Source organism: Labrus bergylta, chromosome 2 (genome assembly GCF_963930695.1).
Source record: "Labrus bergylta chromosome 2, fLabBer1.1, whole genome shotgun sequence".
NCBI lineage: Eukaryota > Metazoa > Chordata > Actinopteri > Labriformes > Labridae > Labrus > Labrus bergylta.
The window spans coordinates 15,092,505-15,117,473 of NC_089196.1; the positions used below are offsets into that span (position 1 = coordinate 15,092,505).

The 24,969-nt window shown below is 39.6% G+C and overlaps 1 protein-coding gene across 1 annotated transcript in view; it reads right to left on the minus strand.

Annotated features, from left to right (window-relative positions):
- Positions 1-615: 615 nt before the first annotated feature.
- The window catches only part of sv2ca (synaptic vesicle glycoprotein 2Ca), a 31,589-nt gene continuing 7,235 nt past the window's right edge, over positions 616-24,969 (minus strand). The window contains exons 3-13 of the mRNA XM_020650946.3: positions 17,703-17,883; positions 16,621-16,772; positions 5,831-5,964; positions 4,920-5,009; positions 4,372-4,482; positions 4,170-4,258; positions 2,855-3,019; positions 2,609-2,742; positions 2,196-2,402; positions 1,809-1,968; positions 616-1,666 (exon numbers count right to left, since the gene is read on the minus strand). Coding sequence (XP_020506602.1) covers positions 1,483-1,666; positions 1,809-1,968; positions 2,196-2,402; positions 2,609-2,742; positions 2,855-3,019; positions 4,170-4,258; positions 4,372-4,482; positions 4,920-5,009; positions 5,831-5,964; positions 16,621-16,772; positions 17,703-17,883 — 1,607 coding nt within the window. The 3' untranslated portion in view covers positions 616-1,482. The remainder of the gene's footprint in view (positions 1,667-1,808; positions 1,969-2,195; positions 2,403-2,608; positions 2,743-2,854; positions 3,020-4,169; positions 4,259-4,371; positions 4,483-4,919; positions 5,010-5,830; positions 5,965-16,620; positions 16,773-17,702; positions 17,884-24,969) is intronic.

Here is a 24,969-nt window from a genome sequence, read left to right on the forward strand (position 1 = left end):
TTCAATATGGCCTTATTGATTCCTGGTTGCGTAAGTAATGCAAAGGGCTTGGCTTACTATATAAAAAATATATTTTGATTAGATTGCTGATGTCTGAAGTATAGGTATATGTTAATATCAGTCTATTTTAAAACATGTATCTGCACATGTAGTATACCTATGTGTTTTTTAAATACTTGTGTAAGCTGACTTTCTTCTATAAAACATATCCTGTGTTTGCTGATCCTGTGGACATGCCAGCTGTCATACAGCTGTGTGGTGTGACCACTCTGTCTAATCATCTATTCCCAACTTCCAACACAGCAGGTTGACTGCTCATTACAGCTTGTTTTTCCCTTTTCTCCCCATCTGGCTCGTCTTAATAAGACCATATCAATATTAAAAGGCTTGAGCAGCCATTATGCAATGACTCCACACACGCTGCAGCTGGAAGGTTCAACCAGTCACTGAACCCAACCAACCTGTGCAAACTCTGTCATATGAAGTCATCAGACAAAACATACACAAAGTAGCTTCACCTACTGATGACCTACAAGAATTTAACTACTTTGTATGATATGATGATTGATGATGTCTCGTATAATATATAGGCAAAAAAAACACTTGAGAAAGTCGGACGGCTAACCAGCTTAATCAGGGGTACCAGCCAATTCTGGTGTTATGAGCACATTAAATGGCTGTGATCAATTGTCATTGCAATTGGATATGAGGTAGAAGGGCTCTTCTGTACCTGCTTTTTAAATAAGTCGGCTGTAATCATCTTATGCTAAGGTAAAACAGACCATATTTACATTAAGGCTGTGACGCCTAGTGGCTGTAGTAATTGTATGGTAGCAAAACATAGAAAGTCGGGAGAAGTAGTACAAAGAATGAGAAAGAGTGGGTTGGGTTGAATGGATGGTCTTACAAGCAGACAGGGTTTGACAGACCAAGGTGATAGCAGTTTGTTACTTGTGTGAGACCAAAAGTTAAATTTATGTAATTTCCACAGATATAATTAACATCACTTAAAAATTTGGGAGCACACTAAAGTCTAGAAGTTCACAGAAAACCAAAACCCCTTTTTTCTGAACCTAACACTGCAGATTTGGTGAGTGAACTGAACCAAACTCTAACTGTTACACAATGTTTACCTCGTGTTTAGTTTCACGTTCAAAACAATGGTTTGGTAAAATGTCACCTGACACTGCAGACATTTTTATATTCTTACAGATTACTATACATCTTCTGGCCAACTGGAAGGTGCAGTTAGCCCAATCTGAATCATTGTAATAGTATTGATATCAACTGATAATGGGCCATTTTATGATCTAATGATATCCGAAGCGGGCTTAAAGTAGTTTAGCTGAATGAAATTAATGGTGTTCAAAAAATTGTGAACCAAGCCATTTGCACTCCTTCCTCAACACTCCCTGGGCATCCTTTCCGACATGCCCAGGTTTTACCCAGACTTTATTCCAGCTGATCCATTTGAAGCTCGTGTTACATGAGAACATTTGCCCTGGTGTCAGGTAACCGCAGTCCAACCAGGCCTCCCCCAACGAGCACAGATGAGGCCATGAGGATCGGGATGGACTTTGTGATGCCGACAAGAGAACCAAAGATCAGGTTCCCCATGACTGCAGCCAGCTTGCACAGAGCGTTGCAGAATCCAAAGCCTGTTCCTCTGGGGAAGGAAATATCAAGAGGAGGTAACAAGAGAAGAGAATTAATTAATATTAAAGTTGACTGTGTTTATCTTTAAAATATGTGTAAAGCCTTGCACAAATATGATTAAGGTTGTGCTCATCTAATGTTTGACCTCTCACCTCCTAACTGTCGGGAATGACTCAGTTGTCACCACATCCAGAGAATTCCAGGCAGAGATGCTCAGGCCGTTGTAAAGGCACAACATGAAAATCATCATAGACTCGCTGGTGCCGAACCACAAGAAGAAACAGCTAATGCCTGAAAGGACCATTGAGCCCCCTGTTGGACATGTAATACAAACATAGCATGAGAAAGGAGCAAGAGTCATTGCGAGTGACTTTATTTGACCTCAATTCAACTGAATTATAGGGCCTAATCAAAATGGCTTCTCATATGAAGAATTGGTGGGTGCAACTTCTGCAGCTTTAATCATTTCAACATCCCACAGTCGATGATAAAACAAATAACTCAAGTGCACACACAAACACAAACTTCTCTATTCTTACCTAACATGGACAGACGTCCAATTTTGTCCATGAGAAGGGCGGACACAATGTTGCCAGGCAGAACTGCCAGTGTCCCCAAGAAGTTGATGAAGTAAACCCAATAAGCACTGTAGTCGTCATCAAAGGTCATCTGGCATCCTATCTTGTTGTGTGTGAATGTACTGTTGATCACCTCAGTGCCATCTATTAACTTGGAGTCATCAATGTCTGCTCAAGAAATACAAAAAAAGAGGTTACGAAATTACAAAAGGACTGGATTAAGTTAGAGCCAATCACAACGCAGTATGCTGTTGTCTTTCCTCACATTCATTTTAAAATGTTCACCATGACACAATTACACCTGATGAATCTGAGAATAACCAAATATACAAAGTAAATGAAGGAATGTTAGCACCTTTAGTACCATATCTTACCTGTGTTGAAGAAAACAGCATCAATGAAAGTACAGTTACGGAAGAAGGAGCCGACCGATGTCACATCATCAAAGTGGCAGTTTCGAAAGGTTGAGTCTATGAAGGTGACGGACCTCAGCTTCATATTGATGAATCTGAAAAAGCACAGTTATATTGATTTATGTATATTCTATCACATTGTAGCATCTAGCCATTTAAGGTCTTGTTAGCATCAACTTATCTTCCTTCTAAGTTGATGTGTCTCACCGGTCATTGAGGAAGAGGCCATTTCTGTGTATCTGGTTCTCCAGGGTAAAGTTAAAGGTGAAATCTTCAATGCGTTCATTGTTGTGGATCTTCACCTTGGAAGCATACTCATCTGCCTGGAGATGTTTGATGACATCAGGGAACCAGACTGAAAGGCCATAATACCTGCAATCAGAAGGATATCATATGACAAAAATTAATTGATCAGCCAAAGAATGTTGATGGTATAAAAAATAAAACAAAGATTTGATCCACCCTTGAATGTGTAGTCCTACTCATTAAACAAACAAAAGGCACTTGTCTTGTCTATTTTGTTCTGTTTTTTTTTATTTTACACCTTGCATTTTAATCCTTGGCTGCTTTCACTCCTATCTCTGCTCCCACAGAGACACAAATGGACCGGTATTGATCTACAGACTGTGATTGATTTTGAGACCATGCAACTTCAAGATCAGGATGACAGAAATGCAATTTGGCTGCAGGCCTGACTGTCAGATCTTATTATGTGACCAATGGAATTACACTTGTCGGATTTTTCTCCAGTCTGGGGTTATAATTTGGCGGTGGAAGGAACACTTTGAAGAACTCCTGAACCCAAACAACCCATCCTCTGATATGGAGGCAAAATTTGAAGATTCTACCCTTGGCAGAGGTTGTTCAGGTAGTGGGAGAGAAGTGTCTGCATCATCGGCACAAAATCAACCACATTCTTAGTGATTGATGGCTGTTTGTGATTTGTATTGTCCGGATCTCCAGGTTTAGCCATGGGTAGGAGAGTGTCTGGTTTTGGGACCTCAGAAATGCCTTTCTGCTTTTTGCAGATGATGTGGTTCTGTTTGCTTTGTCAAGCTGTGTCCCCCTAGTCGACAGTGGTGGGGTTTGCAGCACAGTGTGAAGCAGTTGGGATGAGAGTCAGCGCCTCCAAGTCTGAGGCCGTGGTCCTCTGCTAGAAAATGGTTGATTGCCACCTCCAGGATGTGAGTGAGATACTCTCCCCAGTGAAGGAGTTCAGGTAGGGTAGCTCTTGTTTACAATGGATTATGAGATTGAACATCAATTTACCATTCTTTATACGATCCAACACTCACTTATTGTCATAAAACGTGGGTGTTGACTAACAGATTGAGATCACAAATACAAGCAGTGGACGTATGAATGGATGGATGGATGGCTGGATGGCTGGCTGGATGGATGGATGGATGGATGGATGAATGGATGGATGGCTAGATGGATGGATGGATAAATGGATGGATGGGTGGATGGATGGAATTTATGGATGGATGGATCTTCCTACATGACATCAGAAGAAGCTCACCCAAATGAGAGGGTAAACCACACTATGGCAAGTCGCATCATGTTTTCTCGCATAGGGTAGTTGAAGCACTTCATGAGATTCAGATAGATCTAAAGAGAGCAGAGAGACGTATAAGAAGAGGTTGGGTCAGTAAACAGAGGTTTTTCAATATGATAAAAAGCTGGTTAAAGGGCGTTTGCTGTATTTACAAACAAATACTTACCCCATGTATTTCAGCCTTTATCCTGAAGAAAACCTTTGACACTGGGTTACCAGACTCTGACTCCATTTCTACCAGTTCATCCAGCTGTTTTGGGATCTTGATCCTGTTTACCTAATAAAATAACCATGGGAAAGGATTAGGACATTGTAACACAATATGTGTAGTTTTGGTATATTCACACTGTATTCAATATTTTTGTAGTCACTAAGATTGCAATGCTGTGGCTCCAAATGGCATTTTTATTTTTTGTAATTGTTTAGTTTTTAAAATGATGATAGCATGTGATTATAAAAAGTAGAATTGAAAGGTTAGCAAGGAGTGTTTAACTCAAGAAACACACGTTGACTACCAGGCCTTACCAAGGTGCAGTTCACACAGCAAATAAGCCTGAAGGACGCAAAACAGCTTTCAGAACCATCATAATTCAGATATGATCCCATCTCATGAAAGCGTTAAAACCTGTCCCAGCAGTGGCAGAAAATAAGCCGCTTTGCTTCCTTAAGCATCAGGAAAACCCAGCTCAGCACACAGCATAGAAATACACTCACAGTAAAGACTTTCTCTGGTTGCCCTCGTGCTCTCATGTTGGTGTCATGTATCTGTTTGAGGATCATCCAGGCTTCATCATGCTTCCCCACCTGACAGGAGGGAAAGTAAGAGAGAAAGACAAGACTTGTTAAATGAATGGTATCTGCAACTGTGTTGCTTACTCAGAGAGAGCATCAGACTATCATCCATAATGATCAGTTCTCTACATAAATATAACCCTATGATATCTCCAAGATATGCTTAAATGATAGACGTTTTGACTACGATGACTCATTTGACTTAAATGGCAATTATCCGGAACCTCACACTCAATGTCAACGAAATTCAGGTTTTTATGTCACACAAATTTGAGGCCTTTTTAAGATTTTTGGGTGACTCACACATCTGTTGGCTATGTTCTGACAAGGTGTTCAAGATAAATAGGGCATTTGTTTGTTATTTATCCGTTTATTTTGGTATTATTATCTTTTCCTGTTTTATTTTGTAATTACCCTAGTCTGTATTCCAAATTCTGCTTCTTGCGTTTTCCCACCCTGTGCTCCCCCGTCCAGATTGTACTCACCTGCGTCTCGTTATCCCCTGATTGTCTGCCTATTTAAACTCACCTGTCCTCTCCTGATGTTGACAGTGTATTGTGTGTTCTGGGTGTTGCCACAGCCTTCTTTCCTCATGTGTTTTGCAGTATATGACTGTTGCCTGATTTTGACCATTGCCCCTTAATGCCTGCTCCCTTTTTTGTAATTTGTTTGCCTCACTGACTGATTACCTGTGAACTGCTGTGGGTTATGTAATATCCTCTGCAAACAAAGTTGGGGACAATGATACATTGGCCTTCTTTAAGATTCAACTGTTTCAGCAGACGCTTGAGATACAAAAACAATACAAATATTTATTGATCTGTAATAGTTACCTCAAGATAGAACCTGGGACTCTCAGGCATGAAGGTAAGTGCCACCACAGCACAAACACATGGCAGCGCACAGACAACCACAAACACCCTCCAGCTGTGAAACTGGTAGGCTGAACCCATACTGAAACTCCAACCTGTAAACAGTGAAAATAACTAATAACAGTCATAGGAAGTCAGAAGTCAACACATACAGGCTTTTGATGATATGTGCTTCATTTATATTTAGTTGAAAGTGTGTATCTTTTTAAAGCTGTATAAATGCACATAGAGGTTCACATACCACACCTGTCATAGATGAGCTCAGTAGTACAAAACAATTAAAATCCACAGATTTTACCAAATAAATAATACACTTACAATGCCATCAAGATTATCATACAACAAAATTGGTTATCTGTTAAGCTTAACCCAGAAAATCAATATAAAGTTGAGACAAATCAGGGTAAGTGAGACAGAGGCAGCTGTCACCCATACACTACACAAAATGTTTTGTTTTTTTAAAGACTTAATATGCATTTTTTTGATCCAGCAGATGTCGCCCTTGAGCACCAGCATGAAACCAAAACAACTCGCACAGCATTGTTTTGTTATCATGCTAATATAATGCTAGCGATCTTTATTATGCTCGTATCTTCACACTGCATGTAAATTTACCTGAAATTACCGTGATCTAGAAACGCTTACGTGACATTCAATTAAGCAGTGAGTACAGTATGTTATTCTTCCTTTCTCTAATCCCACAATTAAAAAACTTTTATACGTGAGGGGATGAGCCGGCCGGCCGTCCGGGCGATGTAAACAAAGTGAAGATAGGACTCGGAAAACTCGGAAAACATCACAGACAGTGGGACTCGGGTGTTACACCCATTGTAGACAGTCATGACTCACAGAGTTATTTTCAGAGGATATACTTGATTTCTATTACATTGATTTAAGTGTAAAAAAATCACATATTAAGCCTTTAAACTTGAAAATCCAACTCTCTTTTACCAAAAAATCTTGAGTTTCAGTAGAGCTGAAGCCTGTTGAGAGCCGCTCAGGCACTGAGGCTGCTAATGAAAGTGCTGCTAGCAGCATCAACGGTTAACTAGAAACCAGAAGCTACAAATGCTGGGAAAAGTAAATGGACTTTATATTATTGCGACATTTAGCCTATATCAGTAAGAAACAATACTTGCAAAGTCTTTCTAAAAGCTGTCAATTCTGAGATGTCCTTGAATCCATCATGCACTACAGTTATTTACTGGGTAAGACAGATGTCACTCAATAGGTGAGAGCCGGTCATGGTGTTAAGGGATGGGGACGGCGGGAGAAGAGAGATAGGAGATAGGCACAACGAAGATACAGAGAACACAAGAGAGAAAAGTTGTGTTAAATTTGTTAAGTTTGTTACGGTTATTGAAGTCATTTTCACAACAAAAAAAAATTGTTGTACTCTCCTGAAAAGTGAGCTGTTTGGAATCCATTTTGGTCAGAAAACGTAAATGTTAAACGAGCTAATGCAGACGCTAGCATAATGAGAAGGGGAGAAACTATACTGTGTGTGAGTTTATAAAATCCCAGGTTAAGTACAAGTTTTATAATTTTTTTTTAATGTCTGACTCATGAAGTAATTAGTTGTCTGTTACAAATGTTGAACTGTGTGGTACAGTCATTATTTGGTTGATGTTTAATGTGGATAACGGGTTAAGGTGAGTTTATAACTAAGTGCATGGGACTTCATTTTGCTCACAGTTTAGCTAATACAATAAGCTGACTTGGCCTTTCTGCACCCTAGACAGAGTTAATTACTTGTTGTTGTTGTTACATTCATATCCAAAATGTTAGTAGACCTCTTACCAGCTCATCTCCCATGCTAAGCTGTAATACAGAGATAACAGGTGTATTACTATCTTTCGTACAAAATGAGAGTTGTATGAGAGGGCTACAAAAATATTAAGAATAACTCTAATATACAGACATAAGCCCCTATTCACATTTTCTTTACATGATTTGGTCCATGCGATATTTACTTTGTTTTGCTCATAAAGTTATATGTAGGTGTTGTTCCCTATAAGCTATGTTACTGTTAACTATTTCTAACAAAGTACTCTTTAAAATAGTCGTTTTTCTTTGCAAAAAAACACTGCTGTAAATCACTTTCATTGATTCTCAGGACAAACCACAATTGAAGTTGAGTAATTGATGAACTATACTCCAAGCATGGTAACAAATCAAAGCCAGTAGGCTATTTAGCCGATCTTCAGCTCCCAGCAAAGCAAATGATTGCTCACTGTAAAAAGTCTCAAAATGTTCTTTTGAGGAGACAGTGAAAGAATAGCATTAGATGCAGTGACGATGCCCTTATCATAAGAGGGACTGGGGTTACTTGATCTGGAAAAACTGGTTCACAATATTATGCGTAAATCTCATACTGTGGACACAAAGGGGCTACAAATAAAAGACAGCATTTAAATGAGAGCACTCTGCAGCTGTAGAAGAGTGATGTGCACGCTCATAGATGAATGGCTCTGCAGAGGGAGCTGAGAGGAGTGCACAGGGACGGGTTAATTGAATGTGTAGGAAAGGAATTGAGTGTTTTCTGCTAAGTTAAATCTTGTTGCACCTGATCTCAGCCCACAGGCACTCTCCCAAACTCATTAATCATTGTAACATGCTTACACACATACAATCACACACACACACACACACACACACACACACCACATAGACTTATAGACTCTTGCAAAGGTAGAGAAGCACACACTCATACTAAAAATGCATTAACGAGGAGAACGTGGAGAAATTAATAACTCAAATTACCATATGCAGATATCACTGTCACAGCAAACATAATGCCAAAATGCCTTACTTCCACCCACACATGTACACAAGTAAATAAACAACATATGCACAATCAAGCTTCATATATGTTTATTTTCCTTTTTCAGATTGACTCTTGCCTAAGGTTTAATTTCCAGAAAGGAAGCTTTTGACTCTATCCATCCCCTAGCTTCAGATTCTGTAAAAGTGGCATTAAACACGACAATTTCATAACTTAGAAGCTTTTTGTTTACGATATTGGGAGAACATTTTCCCCTCAGATCACTTTTATTGGTGTTTGCTTTATATGCAGAGGTGTATTGTTTATGTTTATCTGAAAGAGGAACTGTATTTTTTTTAGATAAATCGATATTCAGTTTAAGACGCTGAAATCACAGAGTGCCTTAATAGCTTCTCTGTATATTTACTATGTAAGTTAACTTAAAAAAGTGGCCTGTGACATTTAGTTTGTTCTTCAATATTCGGCTTTCTTAGTGAAAAAAAACAAGTTTCAGGTTACATAATTTACATATTAAGCAATACTACAGGTCTGTTGGGCAGTGGGCCAAACTAATGAGGTACATTCGTCACTCGAAAAAGTTTTGGACTATAAAGTGGAAAGGCTGGAGCGGCTTATTGCAGAATCCTGGGAGGAAATGAAAGCGGAGATGGATAGTAAAGTAAGATAAATTCAACAGAATCCTGACTTGGATATCGGACAGCTTCCTGCGCGAATGGAAAGGACGGAGGCAAAACTAGATGAAGCAAAGCGCCCATCATTATTGTTGGACTTCCATTTGAGGAAGGGGAAATTCCTCTGGAGAGAGGGAGATCGTTACTATCTGACGGGCTTCGTTGTGACCCTGTACCGGAGATTGTTAATGCTGAGCGGATGAGACCACGTGGACGCGAGCCAGGTGTGATTAAGGTGGAACTTCAAACCCAGCAGGATAAAGTGGCTGTGCTTCGCCGTAAGCAGAGTTTGAGGGATAACGAGAGTCACGAGATAAATGGGAAAAAGATTTTGCAGATCTGTTCTCTAGGTGCAATGATTCATTTGACGATGCTTTCTTGAAGGAAACAATCAGCTTAAAAGAGGTAATGGAGTCTGAAATGTTAGCTGATGTAAATAATAGTAATAGGTTTTTGAATTAAAATTTTGTCAGTAGAGGAGGAGGTAAAAATTGTAATACATAAATGCAAATTGAAACAAGCTACCGGAATTGACAAAATTTCAAACAAAGTGCTTAAGTCTCCAAAGCTTTTCAGTATATTATGAGTTATTTCAGTCCTGTTTTGCTATTGGCATGATTCCTGCTCAGTGGCACACAACTATCATTAAACCAATCCCCAGATCTTCAAAAAATTATACTAGGATACCGCTCAATTACAGTGGTATAAGTCTTATTAATTGTATGTATAAATTGTATTCTTCTGTTTTAAACTGCAGACTAGTTCACCACCTTGAGGGAACGGTGGATGAGCAAAACGGATTCAGAAAAGCTAGAGCATGTATTGATCATGTATATGTAGTCACCTCAATAATATGTGCTAGAATGAAGGAAAAGAGATCAACATTTGCTTGTTTCATTGATTTCAAGAAGCCGTTTGACTGGATAAATAGGGAACTTCTACAATATAGGTTAAGTGCTGGTGTGAAAGGGAAATTTTATTCTGCTGTGAAGTCTCTTTATCAAGCACCTGTTGCCTGCATCCAGGTTAATGAATACACAACTAGATGGTTTCCTCAACACTTTGGAGTGAAGCAAGGAGATGTTTTGTCTCCGACATTGTTCTCTATTTACATCAACGATTTAGCTCTTCAAATTAAAACCTCTAATGTGGGAGTTAAAGTGGACAATCAGATTGTTGTAATATTATTATATGCAGATGTAGTTCTACTGGCTGAAGATGAAGATGATTTACAGATTATGCTGAATATTGTTGCAGAATGGTGCTTGAAATGGGGACTAATGACAAATGAAGACAAAACACAAGTACATTTCAGGCAAAAATCATTAGTAAGCAGTCCAGTTATTTTTAATTTAGGCACAACAGTGCGATCATATGCTGATCAATATAAATATCTTGGCTTGACATTGGATGAACACATGACTTTTAAAGAAGCTGTGAGTGTTTTGACTCAGTCAGCTGGTTGAACTCTGGGATCTGTACTGAACAAAGTTAAACACTGTGGTAATCTGGGATTTCAGACTTATACACAACTCTATCATTCATGTGTGTGTCCAGTGTCTGATTATGCTTCTGGTGTCTGGGGGTTCCCGGAACATCTCATTTGCAATTCTGTACATCAGAGAACTCTGAGGTCCTTCTTGGGAGTCCATAAATTAACGCCAGTCCTCGATGTGATTGGAGACATGGGATGGGAGCCTCCAAACATCAGACATAAATGTGAAATGCTTCAGTTTTGGAATAGACTTGTAAAGATGTTGGATCAGAGACTCACTAAAAAGATTTTTATTTGGGATACCTGTCATTGTCACCCATGGGCAAAGGAGATAAAATCTGTATTCCATGTGAATAATATGTCCTTTATTTTTCTAAATAAGTTAACTTGTGACATGTGTTTAATGTACAAAGAGAAATGGTCTGTATATATGTATGTGGTGCAAACCAAAACTAAGAACGTATTGTCTCATAAAGGATTGCTACAGTGTAGAAGCCTATGCTAAGTTTAATTTAACCAAAAGACAAAGATCCCTCTGCGCTCAACTACGTCCAGAAACATTGCCTTCAGCTTTAGAGACCGGCAGGTTTAATGCAATTCCAGAGGAAGACCGAGTTTGTTTGTTGTGTGAGTTAGGAGAAACTGAAAACGAGATTCACTTTTTGTGTTACTGCCCAATGTATGTTGACATCAGCGATGTTCTTTTTATAAGAATGTCTTCAATTTATGTTGATTTTTTTTTGGCTAGACGATTATGAAAAACTTGAGTTGTGTTTTAAAAAAGGAACTTTTGTTATTGCAGATTTTGTTTGTAAAGCCTGGGAAAAAAGACAGAACACATTGTTTAAGACTGAACTGTGACAGGAGCCGGCAACTTTGTAATGCTATGATATGTAAATGTGAACCACTGCAACTGAATTCTTTGGTATCTTATAAGCCAATGGGGTTTGGGCACTTTGTGATCATGAAATCAATCAAAATCAATCAATCACATTCCAGGGAAAGCAAGGTTCATGCTATTACCTATTTCTCTCATCAGTTTTTCTTGTTAGTTTGTTTTCCTTGTTTTGTTGCTTATTTGTGTTGTATGTTTTATTTTCTCTTCTCCTTCCCTTAAAGGTGAGGTTGTTTCTGTTATATTCTTGAGTTCTCTGTTGGTTTTTTGCAGTTTCCTATTTTATTTTGTAGTTCTTGTCCCCAGTGTTACTTACCTAGTTTTTCCCTCCACTTTGATTGCCCATTAGTTTCACCTACCGTATGTCTTATTTCTCACATCTGTACTTGATGAGCTCCACTCTAGCTTCTTTGCGACTTCCCTCTGGTTGTCAGTTCATTATGTCTAACCTACCAGTGTTCATGTGTGTATGTGTTTTCCTGCTGGCTCGTTGTGGTTTCTCCTGTTTATGGATTGGGACTTTTGTTCTGAATTTTTAAAGAAGTAAGTCTTATTTTGCCTTTGTATTTAGTCTATATTAAATCTCACTGAAGTCTGCTCTTGGGTCCTCCTCTTTGTTTTGTTTTTACACATCGTGACACACATCGTGACACATCACAAGAGTTTTGGGTGGAAGCACAGAAAGGGGTTGCTGTTTCAGCTGTGACCTCCCACGTTTCTCAACAGATCGTGCCTCATGGAGATGCTGCTCCAAAGGGAATAGAACCATTATCCATCAACAGGCGTAGGAGGAAAGTCAGGGGTGGGGAGGGGGTTAACACTAATGGTATTGCCAGAAAAACACTGCTAGGATTAGTCTCGGAGCATATTGAAATCTAGCTTTGAAAGCAATGCATCTCAACTGCTTAAAACGGTCTTTCTTCAAAGGGGCAGCGGTCTGTCATTAGAAGTATAAAATGTATCCAAAGCAGATAAATGAAAATTGATTTCACTCCTTTAGTGTCTTCTGTTGGTAGTAAAGTAATGACTTTGGTTGACAACATCGTGCCTATGGTCTACGGTCTTTATTTGTTTTCGTGTGTGTGTGTGTGTGTGTGTGTGTGTGTGTGTGTGTGTGTGTGTGTGTGTGTGTGTGTGTGTGTGTGTGTGTGTGTGTGTGTGTGTGTGTGTGTGTGTGTGTGTGTGTGTGTGTGTGTGTGTGTGTGTGTGTGTGTGTGTGTGTGTGTGTGTGTGTGTGTGTCAGGAGTGACTCATAGTGAGATAGAGAGAACGATTGAGAGTAGCAAAGAAAAAGGGAAAAAAGTTGTTCAGCAGTGATTGCCTTTTTCTGCAGAAATGTAGTGTGGCTTCCTGCCCCTCAGGGTAACTGTTTCACTCAGGCCACTGGAAATCTCATTACAGGGATTATGTTCATAATTGACTAAATGTATGGATGACTAAGTCAGTGAGACTACACTATTCCAACAACCAGACGAGATAGATAGATGGATTGAAAGTTACCAAATGCTTTTGTTATATATATATATCAATGGCCCTTACTACACTCAGAAAATGTCAGTTGAGGTATAACTTCTTAAAGGTCACATATTATGCACATTTTTTCTAACACTTGTATGTGTCTCTGTCTGTCTGCAAACCCCCCAATTATGAGAAAAGTCCATCCTCTCCGTCTTTTGCCTGCTCCACTTTTTGAAAATGTGTGCTCAAACAGGCTGTTTAGAGATTTTCCCTTCATGACATCACAAAGGGCAGTAACCCCTCCCAAAGGTTGGTGACACTCCCACAGCTCTGTGTTTGTTCTGCCCTCAGAGTCTTCCTTCTCACCGTAAACAATAGGTCATGGAGTGAGAAAGCCAGAGCTGTTGTCGCGCAACTGAAAAGCGCAGCTTAACAACGACCAAGGATCAATAATAACGATACATAACGGCATGAATTTCAGTGATAACTCATATTATACTGAGTGTATTTCCTCAAAACATTTACAAATAATAAATACATATAAAATATTGAAATTTACATAATGAGACATATTTTCAGACCAAAACTATTTTATGTATGCTCACAGACTCTCGTTTCTCGTCTGTCATCATCATTGGGACAAACTAACATCACTAACGTTGACGATCTTTTACTCTTTATTAAAACCGATCATAGATTTCAGTTTAAAAAAAAAGCTCCAAATATGAACTTTAATGAGTTTCTGTGTTCATGCTGGTCGCTCCTCTCTCGTCTGTCTGAGAGCAGCCGAGTCAAATGCCACTCTCCGCTCGTAAAAATCTTGAACCGCAATATCTGTTGCTCGGATAGTGACCACCGCTCATACAATACTTTTCAAAATGCATTGTGGGATACATTGAGTGGACTATATAGGGTATGACCATGCTCACTTAGAATTCGGACAGCACTACAAAATGTTTTTCCTTTTGTTTCCTTTTTTTGAGTTGACACTAATTTCTAATTTTTTTAACAACTAGAGGAATTTGGTTCAGTGTGCATTGGCACCCACCAAAGGTCTGAGTGCAACTGCATTGTTTTAAAATATATGTAATAAATAGCCAACTCGACTTCAGAATTGCAGTAGTCTGTTCCTTGCAGCTCTCGCTTACATGTAAAAGCCTGTCTAACATTTATTGTAGTCCAGCTTCTTGATCTTCTCGTCTCTCTTTTTCTTTTCTTGGCTTCATCAGTCAATTGTTCTCCTGTCTCTTGGCTTCAGCCTCTGATTATACATAATCAAGACAGGCTAAGTGGCTTCTTTTTAGCTGAAGGCTGATGTGTGAACTGATGGCGTTAAGCCGTAAAGCCATCTCATGAGAGATCCTCGGCCCGCTGTCAAAGGCAACCGGAGCAACTTTTGGAAAAGAGAGACACCTATCTCCCCACAAAACTTATTTTACTATAATATAGACTTTGAAACTACTATTTTAAGGTGGAAATTTTTTGTTGCTTTAAAGTCAGTTGCTTTTTATATATCCATAAATTACATTGTTGGAAGGCTATCACCTATTTGGGTTTCCAGGAGCTTTAAGAAATTATGACTTTTGTGCTAAACTTAGCAAACCAGATTCTGTCTTCTGCTAGATATAACCATACAGACCAAGGATTTGTCTCAATGTTATAAACTCTTTCACTTATATACTCTTGAGCAAATGAATAGGCACATTTTCCATAATCTCATAATCAATTCCTTAAAAAATAAAATAACAAGTACAAATATTTATTCTTACTTTCAGTATTGCCTTTTTTGCAAACAACTTAACATATAAATTAAGAATATTCATACTGCTGAATGATACATGTTTTCCAATCTGCAGAAATTGAATATGATACTTTACTTACAAATTTTGATGCCTTTATGCCTATCAAAGAAGCAGGAGCAGAATGGTGACGTTTAATTGACTGTGATCTGAAATTCACAGGGGGGTATTTAATCTTTAATCTGTAGATCTGAGAAGTGTCTCATGAGATTACTCTTCTGATGAGCTTGCTTTGCAATGAGTACACTCTTTAAACTCTCCTGTCAGTGCCATCAGGGTCTGCGCCACACAAAACTCCTTCAGCACTTCAGCTGTGAGTCTAAAAATCAGCAAGTGGGAAGAAAAATGAGGGCTCTAATGGTGTATTAAACAACAGGGTTTGGGCACTTGTACCATATCCCGTTTTCTAACACCTTCATGTCTTCATTAAAAGACCTAGAGTTATCTCTGTAAGAGGTATATTTGCCCAAACGTCATAGCCCTGTTGGATGCTGGCACTGCGGTACTTTAGAAAAACATAAAAACCACCGGGGAGCGCTGGAGTATGAAGCAAGACTTAGACTTACATACTAAGAGTGAGAGTTGCATTGAATGAGGGACAGAACAAGAGCAAAGTAAGGCTACTACCACCCCTCAAAATACCATAACAGCAGATCTGACAGCAGTTTCCTCATGTAGACTCGTTCTGGTCACAGAGCATGTACAGATCAACAGCAGTGTGTGCATGTTAGTGTACATCATCCTGAGTTGAATGTAAAAAAAAAAAAAAAAAACATAGAAGACCTCCATCATCAGCATTGCCGTGTGTGTTTTCTGATGCCTTTTGTGTGTGGTGTGTGTGTTTGAGTGTGTGAACCTAAAAGATCTCTTACAATGTCAGATGATATTGCCTTCAATTTCCCTTGAAGAAGACCTGTATGTGGCTGCAGCCCAATAACATCACCCTACCACTTAAACACACACACACACACACACACACACACACACACACACACACTGTCTGCCTCACGCTGACGTCACAGGTAGGCTAAAGCACGGTCTGGCCATAAATCACCTCTGGCTGTAGCTTTGTCCTGTTAGAGCAAGGAGAAAAACCTAATTATGCTTGATCAAGAAGAACACTCTGCGGAGACAGAGACTGGAGAGAGAGGAGAGGTAATAAAAGGAAGGACAGAGTTACACACAGAGACGGGGAGAGTACAAAACAGGAGCAGAGGGAGGCAGTAAAAAGGAAAGGATAGCAGGTTAAAAGAGAAGAATGTGATCAGCAGAAGAGGAGAGGAAGTAAGCCTCTTCCTTTCTTTTTGTGTCTTTTCATGATGAGTGCAGCCGATATCTAATGTAGTATTGTAATAAATCACAGCTTTCCCTATCCTGCAGGCCCTCCCTCACCCTTTCAGCATGCATCTTCTCTATGGTCTCCATGTGTACCTTAATCTCTTAACCTCTGCCTCTCACAGCCTGCAGCACAGAGCTTTTAAGTAATTGATACCTCAACGCACAGCTACAGGAAAGCCTTGCAGTTGTCTAACCTGTAATCTGGAGTTTAAGACAAAGTCACATTGCCAGGCTTCTTGTCCATCATGCAAAAACTTTAAGCACAGTCAAAAGGCCTTCCAAGTCCAGTTAGGTGTTAAACTAAACTCACCGTAGTGTGGTATGATTGCCCAGGCCATAGCAGATGCATAGATCTCTCCAATCATCCAGAACATACATAACCAGCTGAGGTGTTCTCCTCTTTTCTCCCTGGACAACACCTCTGCAAAGAAGGAGAAAACGATTGGCACAGCGCCCCCTATCCTGCAAGAACCACAGAGAATAGGAAAGTTGTTGGGAATACAGCAGACAGTCAAAATGTAGCAGCGTTTCTCAAGGTTCATTTTGTGATTACTTGTACATGGGGTGTATTCATTTCTTGGAGAATGACCTGCTTTTTATAAAAAGGGACAAGTAAGACATTGGCAGGGAAAATGTAATCATCTCAGATTTCTCCTTGAATTCTGTTTTGTAAAATCAAAGTTGGATTTTTTTTTCCAATAAGGAAGAATAAACTCAAGATTCTTTGCTAAAATGACAAGGAGACTAAGAAAACATTTTAAATGAAGCATTTGTTTTTTCTCAAAACATAATACATACATATTTCTCATGATTCAAGGGCACAGGTTGCATTGACAGCTTGGACAGCCTTTCCAATTACTCTGAATGTCTCTGGGGAGACTGTACTGCAGATGCAATTACTGAATTAGCTCTTAAAGGAACAGCTACATATCTATAGAAGAGGAAGTGATAAATAACTGCTACATCATGTTTCTTTGTAGCAAAGTGAGGACATTTTTGATCTAGACAAAAAAATATAGAGTAAAAGAAAGTCAGTGGTTATAACATCTTAGACATTGTTTGTTCTTTATTGCACTGTATTGCAGCACTCAGAGAGAAAATGACATTTATGCAGATATAAAGAAACATCTGGTGGAACAGAAATAACAGAAAGAGTTAAAGTGTGTAACTTTAAAGTGAATTACTGGAAACAACATAGAGAGTAACGACTAGGAGAGACAGAGATTGATTCTGTACTGTCACTGATGATGTTGCCATCCTATCACCACAGAAGGAGATTTTGAGGTGCTGTAGTGTAGCCTACCATTTGAATTGACATTTCACAAATTATTTAAAATGATGGCTTGTCACCCCTCGTCAGTCTCAGAGTGATCTCCACTTTATCAGACGTACCCAAAGCCTGCCACGAAACGGCAGAGGAGGAAAAGGCCGTATCCCTGGACAAAAGATGACAGGAAGGCGAAGAAGCCGTTTGTGGACATGCAAATGAGGAGGCACTGTCTGCGTCCCACTTTGTCAGACAGACCGCCCCAGAAGAACGCTCCAAACATCATCCCCAAGTAAACAACACTGCCTGGAAAGAGAAGCGGAGAGAGGGGTCAGATTGATGTCCCCTTCTGCAGTTGTTTTTTTGCCGTCAGTTTCTAGATTATCTTTACAGGAAAACATTATTTTCTTACCATGGGTGGGTGAAACAGGCTTCAAACAACATTCATTTTTTTGAGAAGATGATTTGGCTAACAAAGCTGACAGTTAACTATTTACACATAAAACATCCACTTGGCCATTTTAGAACAATATTAATCATCTTAATGAAGCAATGTTAGATCTTTCAAATAGAAGCATTGACTGAGGACAGTGAATTAGACAGCCAATTGAAAAGTAAATACAGATTGTAAAAGACTGAAAACATGCTCTGATCAATAAGGAGACAAATATGGACAGTAATACAGAGTGGCTCAGGAAGAAAAAAGAGCATCCACTGCTCTTTCAATTTCCTTTGTCACAAATGGGATCAATGTTCCAACAAAACAGCATTGATTTCTCTCTGTGATCATGATTCTGCTCTGGAGAGAGAAGCTCATCATTACTGCTTTAGTCTATGTTGACATTGTGTGTTTAAAGCCTACATGGACATACACTGTGTTGAATAGAGCAACTCCTGCTGAATGTTTCTCATTTACAAATGTCTTTTGGAGTGCTGCAGCACTGAATAGTTACAGATAGCATTGCAGCAATTGTTTTCGTAATCCTATAGACATATGTAGACACAGGAAAAAAAACAAGGTTCAGAGAGTATATGTGAATGTAAAGTTTACACATGAAAAAGACAAACTGCAAGCTATAGTCATATATGGAGTGGTGTGATTCAGCCGTAGGGACACTTTGTTCATCCCATTACGATAATCTTAATAGCAAGATGCATTTCCTCTCTGTAATGTCTGCAGTCAGGTCTCTTCTCCTCTGCTGTGAGCTGATATCTTTTTGACTCGCTCGCTTCAGGGGTCAAAACCCAGCTATCTGTCACATTTGGCAGCCATCTAGATACTCGCCCTGAAGGTGCAATAAATTCAATTCTAAATTTAACGGAAGTCTTCAGTCTATGCACAGTTCACATTTGCTTCATTAAGGAGACGCTGGAGACATGGTGCGCAGGCAAACACCCACTGGCCTTCCATTTAATTGTCATGCATTCAACCATCGAGGCCTTTCACTTGAGTTTCAGTGCTCAACTTTCGACGAAAACAGACGAAACTACATGACAAAGAGAGAACCTCTGATTCCTGCTTCTTCACCGTCCTCTAACAAAGAGCAATAAAACTGGTGACTAATGAATACATCGCTCTCTGGACAGTCCATTACGTAATGAATTTATTGATGTTCTGTCTGACTTGCTGCATGATATCTCTGAGCATGATGTCAGCCGTGCCAGCAAAGAGAAGTAGTGCAGTGTATAACTCAAAAGTGTGATATAAAAAGACAGACATCCCTTAATATTACAAGGCTTGTCTGATAACTACAAGACCATAGGGAAGTTGGTGTAAGATAATTATTTCACATATTTTCACTGAAACTATGTCTTAAGTACCAAGAGGTTTATATTTTTTTTTTATTTGGCTATGAGTCACGCTACGCTTTTAGTGTGATGTCAGAGGGATACAGTCTCATTTTCCATTTGGACTCGAACCAAGCGCTTACTACACTGCAGCTAAATTTAAGGTTGAAAAGTTGTCCAAAGGAACAGTCACACTGACTCACTGTCACAATCATAGCGCATCTCTAAGTCAAAGTTTATTCTTCCCAAAAATCTTTGTATCCTGACGCTAATCGTAGCTGGCAGTTTTGCTGTAATCAAACAAGCTAATAGTGTTTTCAGAGTGGTTTCTGTTTTTGAATGTAAACATGACATCATGTGTAACTCTTCTTTAGGGATCATATTCTAAATATTTTTACACAAGACAGTTACTCGTGTGCATTATATTAACATTGTGAAATCTGTTTTTCTATGTTTTATTAGAAATGAAAGCATCACATGATGAATGAATATGATAACCTTTAGTTCTGTACAATTAGCAAACTGTGGAGCTGGCAAATTAAGCCAAAGTGCAAACAAAATGGCAGTTCCTCAACCAGCCTGGTTCCAATAGTGAATCAATCCCCTTTTAGCCCCATGTTGAAATGCAAAACTTTACAGCAGAATTCAACATGTTAACAGCCTTTTGTTTATGTCATTGATTCATTTGTGGCACCCAGTGCGTGGGTGACATGATGGTCACTTCCTGCTCCAGGAAAACAAAATGTTGTCCCCTTAAAAAAAAAAATAGCTTTGCTTTTCTTTCATCTCATCAGGTTTTTAATAAAATACAGTGAACTGTTGCAAGTCTTGGATTTATGCTTTTAAGTCCAGTCAACCAGTCAAATTAAGAGAGTATGTATCTCAAAAAGTTCTAATTTTCTGCACTTCAGCACTTCATACACTATTTCTGTTCTACACTAAATATTCACAGTATATATCTTACATCAACCACAAAATGTCACAACGTTTCATCAGACGGAGTCAGTCTGTTGATATTAGAAATTAAAGGCTGGATCAGAGGAGAAGCAGCCACAGTATTCTAATTAATGAAACCCCCTTTCATGAGTGCTATCACACAATAATGATCTTTCATTGATTTAACAGGGCTATAAATGCAGGCGCTACGTCAGGCCTGCAGAATGGGAAGAATGATTTAATAGTTTAGTTCAGCCTGGTCTTAAGACCATGCAATATAGGAATCTTGCATATTAAGATTGATATGTAAAGTATTGGTTCTTAACATGGAAAAATAATTTGACCTTTTGAAAGTATCAAACAGATGTGAAGCAAAACCTCTTAAGTTGGTTCCAACAGTTGGAGAGGGGAGTGTAAAATAGAGTTTAGACCTGTTGACCCGTGAAGTCTTTGTGCACCATCAAAAGATGACAGTGTGTCAGGTGTCTTGTCAGGCAGAGGCAACAAGGTTTCGCCCGTTGACACTCTGTTGAGGTGTCAAAACACATCTCTAGGAAGATATTCAGCCAATTCACAGGCACTGATCTCAAAGCAAATTCAATATAGAGGGTGCCTAGAGTAAGATAACGAGTAAAAGAACCACACACAAACACTAAAAGTGAACAGATTAAAACACTATAAAATGCATGTATAACATTTTATATTTAACTAGCAATTTGGAAACTAGATGAGGGACAAAAACAAGTAATGTAAATGTATACAAGAGCAAGCACAAATAAGATGTACGAGTAAAAGCTGTGAATGGGGGAGTAAAAGGGGTGGGAAAATTAGGTGAAAAGGGGGAAGAAGGGAAAGACCCTGGTGCAGTGTTTTCTGTCCTGTCACATCCAGAGGAGCCCCCTGAGAGCCGCCGGAGCGCTGAGCTGCATCACGACCTCTTCTCTGATTATCATGCCTTGATGCTCTTTGCTCTTAGCAGTGCAAACTGTTTCAGCATCGCACAAAAAAACGTCCTGTTTTATCCATAATGACAATACTATAATTCAACAGTGTGCCTATAGTGTGCTCTACAGTGACACCATTGTTTCTCCCCCACTACTTTTCAACGCCTTCTCTCGCTTTCTCCCAACCCCTTCATCCCTCTGATCTTATTTCATCTACCATCTCCATGTGTGCCACTCTTCCAAACCTTTGCTCCATCTCTTTTCTTCTCAGCTTGTGCCTTCTCATACAGATTTCTTCCCTTACTTCCTATTCCCTCCCCCTCCCCCCCCCCATTTTCCTCCTTTTCCTCCCCCCCTCACTCCTGTTCCTCTCTTCTCCTGTGTGCTTCCCCCTTTCATCTATTTGCTTTAGTTTCCTCTTTGCTCCACTGTCATCAGCTCCTTTACACTGAGCAGCGTGTAATCACATTTGTACTACATCGTGTCAGTTTGATCGGATTCGTGCCTCCGTCTTCTGCCACCTCCGCAAAAAAAGGATTGAAGCTTTTTGTCATCTTTAAGTCATATCAGTGGGGGCAGGATTTCAATGCAATCTATATGAAAGTAACCGTTTGTAGGGCTTAGAGTACAGGCATTAAAATGAGTCACTCAGGAGCAGTAATGATACAACCTTCATTACATTAAAGACTCTACATAATGTGCATGAAATACAGTGATGCATGAACCCTTGATAAGAGTAAGCAGTCAGTTAGACATGCTTTACTTGTGGCTCATATTACTGCTGGCAGCTGGTTTGGTCCATATGACAAATGCACCCCCCCCCCCCCCCTCCCCTCTTCAACACACACATTCACATTCTCCCACACAATGTGGAGCTGCACTATTCAAGTAGTGTAATCTCTGCAGTGACGCTGCGATCTTACTGCAGTTTAGCCATGCTCAGGTGCCCCTGAACCAAACAGCCACACACAGCCTGCCAGCTGGCGAAGAAGGGAAAGAGAAAGAGGGGGAACAATGGGGAAAGAAAAAAAAAATAGACGGAGAAGCACTTTAAAGGTGGACATTAAGAGGGGCACAAAGTAAAGATTGGACACAAAGGGAAACGAGAAGGTGCAAAAGATCAGTAGACTGAGAAGCAGGGATGAAAAGAGTATAAGGAATAGAAGTAACAAGAAAGATGAGGAAAATATTGATCGGTGAAAGGGACTGGTGGATGATAAATGAAATGAGAAGTAGTTAGAAGTCAGAAGGAGAGATGAGGGGCGTTTCAGGGAGGAGGAAAAAAAAACAGCCTAAGCAAACAAATAAGTAATGATAGGGTGATGTGTCCCTATTGTCTGTTGTGTCTGAGATGATAGCTGAGCCTTTCCCTCACATTGTTGCTTTTTTGAATACGACAAAAAACGCCTCCTCTTTCCTTCCATCCTCCCATCCTCCCACACCTCCTTCCCTATTGCTCCTCTCAAACTTCAAAGCTGTCCCTCCTCCTCTCATGGCCCCTGTCATCCTCTGTCATGAAAGCTTTTGCCCCCTCCCGATTCTGTCTTCCCACAGCATACAATCTTATCTTGAGGATTTACAGTATATCAGCCCTACCCTGACTCTCTACCTTCATTCATTACGGATGTACCAGTAGGACCAAACTGAATCCTCTAATCAAATCACAATTTCAGTCATCAATCTTATTCAGGCCTTTCTGTTTAGTTTATCATACTGCATTATCCCATCAGAACCAGTTCTAATCATAGTTTTCATTCACATGTCTGACGCCCCTAAAACACAAGTAACAGGTGATCATAGACATTGAGCTTTTCTGCTTGTTTTTGCAATGTGATTGATAAGTCTGATTACATGTGCAGAACAATACAAACATGCGTTATTCTAGCATTTCCTTGGCAAGAATTCAGAAAGGGTTGAATCAATTCAGGGAACTACAATGAGTGTGATGTTTTACTTTAGCTATCCCTTGGGCCCAAGAAAAATTGCATGGTGCCAGTCAGGAGGATCCCAAACTACTAATTCCATTAACCAGGAAGCTAATGTGGTAACTATGATAGCACACTTTGAGGATAATGAGGACAATGAGACAGATGAAGAGGAGAATTGTTAGTCAGTAGTCAATACAACTTAGCAGTTGGAGCTGAAAGTAAGCTACTTCTGTTTTCTGCTGTGTGCCTCTCAGGCTAGTGTTGGCTGCAGCTGGCAGGCAGCTGTTAGCATGCAAGAATTGTGCTGTGCTTTTTCAATATACTGTAAGTGAATCTGCATTAATATTAATTATTTACCACAAGCACATCTGAAGTATGTAGCCACAGATTCTTCCGGAGGTAATACTGATTTGGTTGTGCTAACCTAGACATTTGGTTTAATGGTTGACTGTCTTTTCTTAACAATTTTGTTTTATTTTGGTCAAAAACCCTCCCCCCCCTTCCATATTTCCAGCAGAGAATTTCCTTGTTTCACTTCAAAATAAGAATAATATTATTCTGCCTGGTCAGGTTAAGGCTAACTAACATGAAATCTTAGACCACCCTAATAAATTATCTCTACATATTTAACAGGCTGCTGCTTTTTTAAGCACACGCAAAGCAATAAAGAATTACCATGCCACCTGTAAAACATCAATTCCCTCCATTGTGTTTGCTTTAATTAAGTGTAATTACTCTGGAAAACTCCAAATGGAAACCAACAAGGTCATAGTAATCATGTGGGCCAAGCTCAGACAGCTCAGACATACACACACACACACATACAAGCGCACACACCAATCATGTTCCCATCCACAGGGAGGAGCCTTGGGGCAATCAGCAGGAGAAAGGAGAGGAGAATGGGGGAGGATGGAAGAAGAAAAGAGAGGCACATAGAGAATGGAGGGTGAGAGGGAGGGACAGGGGGTGTGGGATGGAGTCACGAACAAGTAGAAGCAGAGCGTGGAGCATAAATGCCTGTAGGAATTTGCTTGGCTAGAGAGAAAGAAAAAGAGTTTATATGGATACTTAGAACAACATATTGTGAATACAACTAACTCCCACATATGGCTTTGCATTAAATACTATTTTAATATATTTTAATAAAACAGTGTGTGTTGGTATTTTATTCTTCCACTCTGGGAAATCTCTTTAGATATTATCCCTAAAATATGTGTTATTATCTGGAATGATGGACCAACTTATATAGATAAGTAAAAGTGCGGTAATAACATAACACAGGGTGTCAGTGAAGGTGTCCAGAATGTACAAACTCTTATTCCTAAAGGAGGCGGTGCATTTTTACATCAGATGTTGCAGTGCAGTTGATGCATTGTCATGTCTCACAGTGGCAGTTAGTATCTAAAGTCTGTGTGCTAGAATTAATGTCCTCGCTTCTCTGGTAGTGACACAGTGAGTCAGCCCCTGCCCACAGCTCTGAGGTGATGGATTATACACCTGCAGCCACTGGGACTGCTGGGACTCCTTCTCAACACAAAGAGCATACAGGATATAGAAGCTACTTTCCTAATCCTGACACAGAGACCAGTGGACCGAAACATCTCGTCCATGTGAAACACCCCAAGGATAAAGTGTGACACGTGAAGTGTAAAGATGCATAACTAATCTAATTTTTCCAACAAGTGATATTCAACAATAAGTAGCGTGGCCCTTCATTATGGCAATGTTGAATACTGTATACCAGTCATTGTTATGTTTTAAAGCTTGATATTACAATTTGTACACTTGATATACAT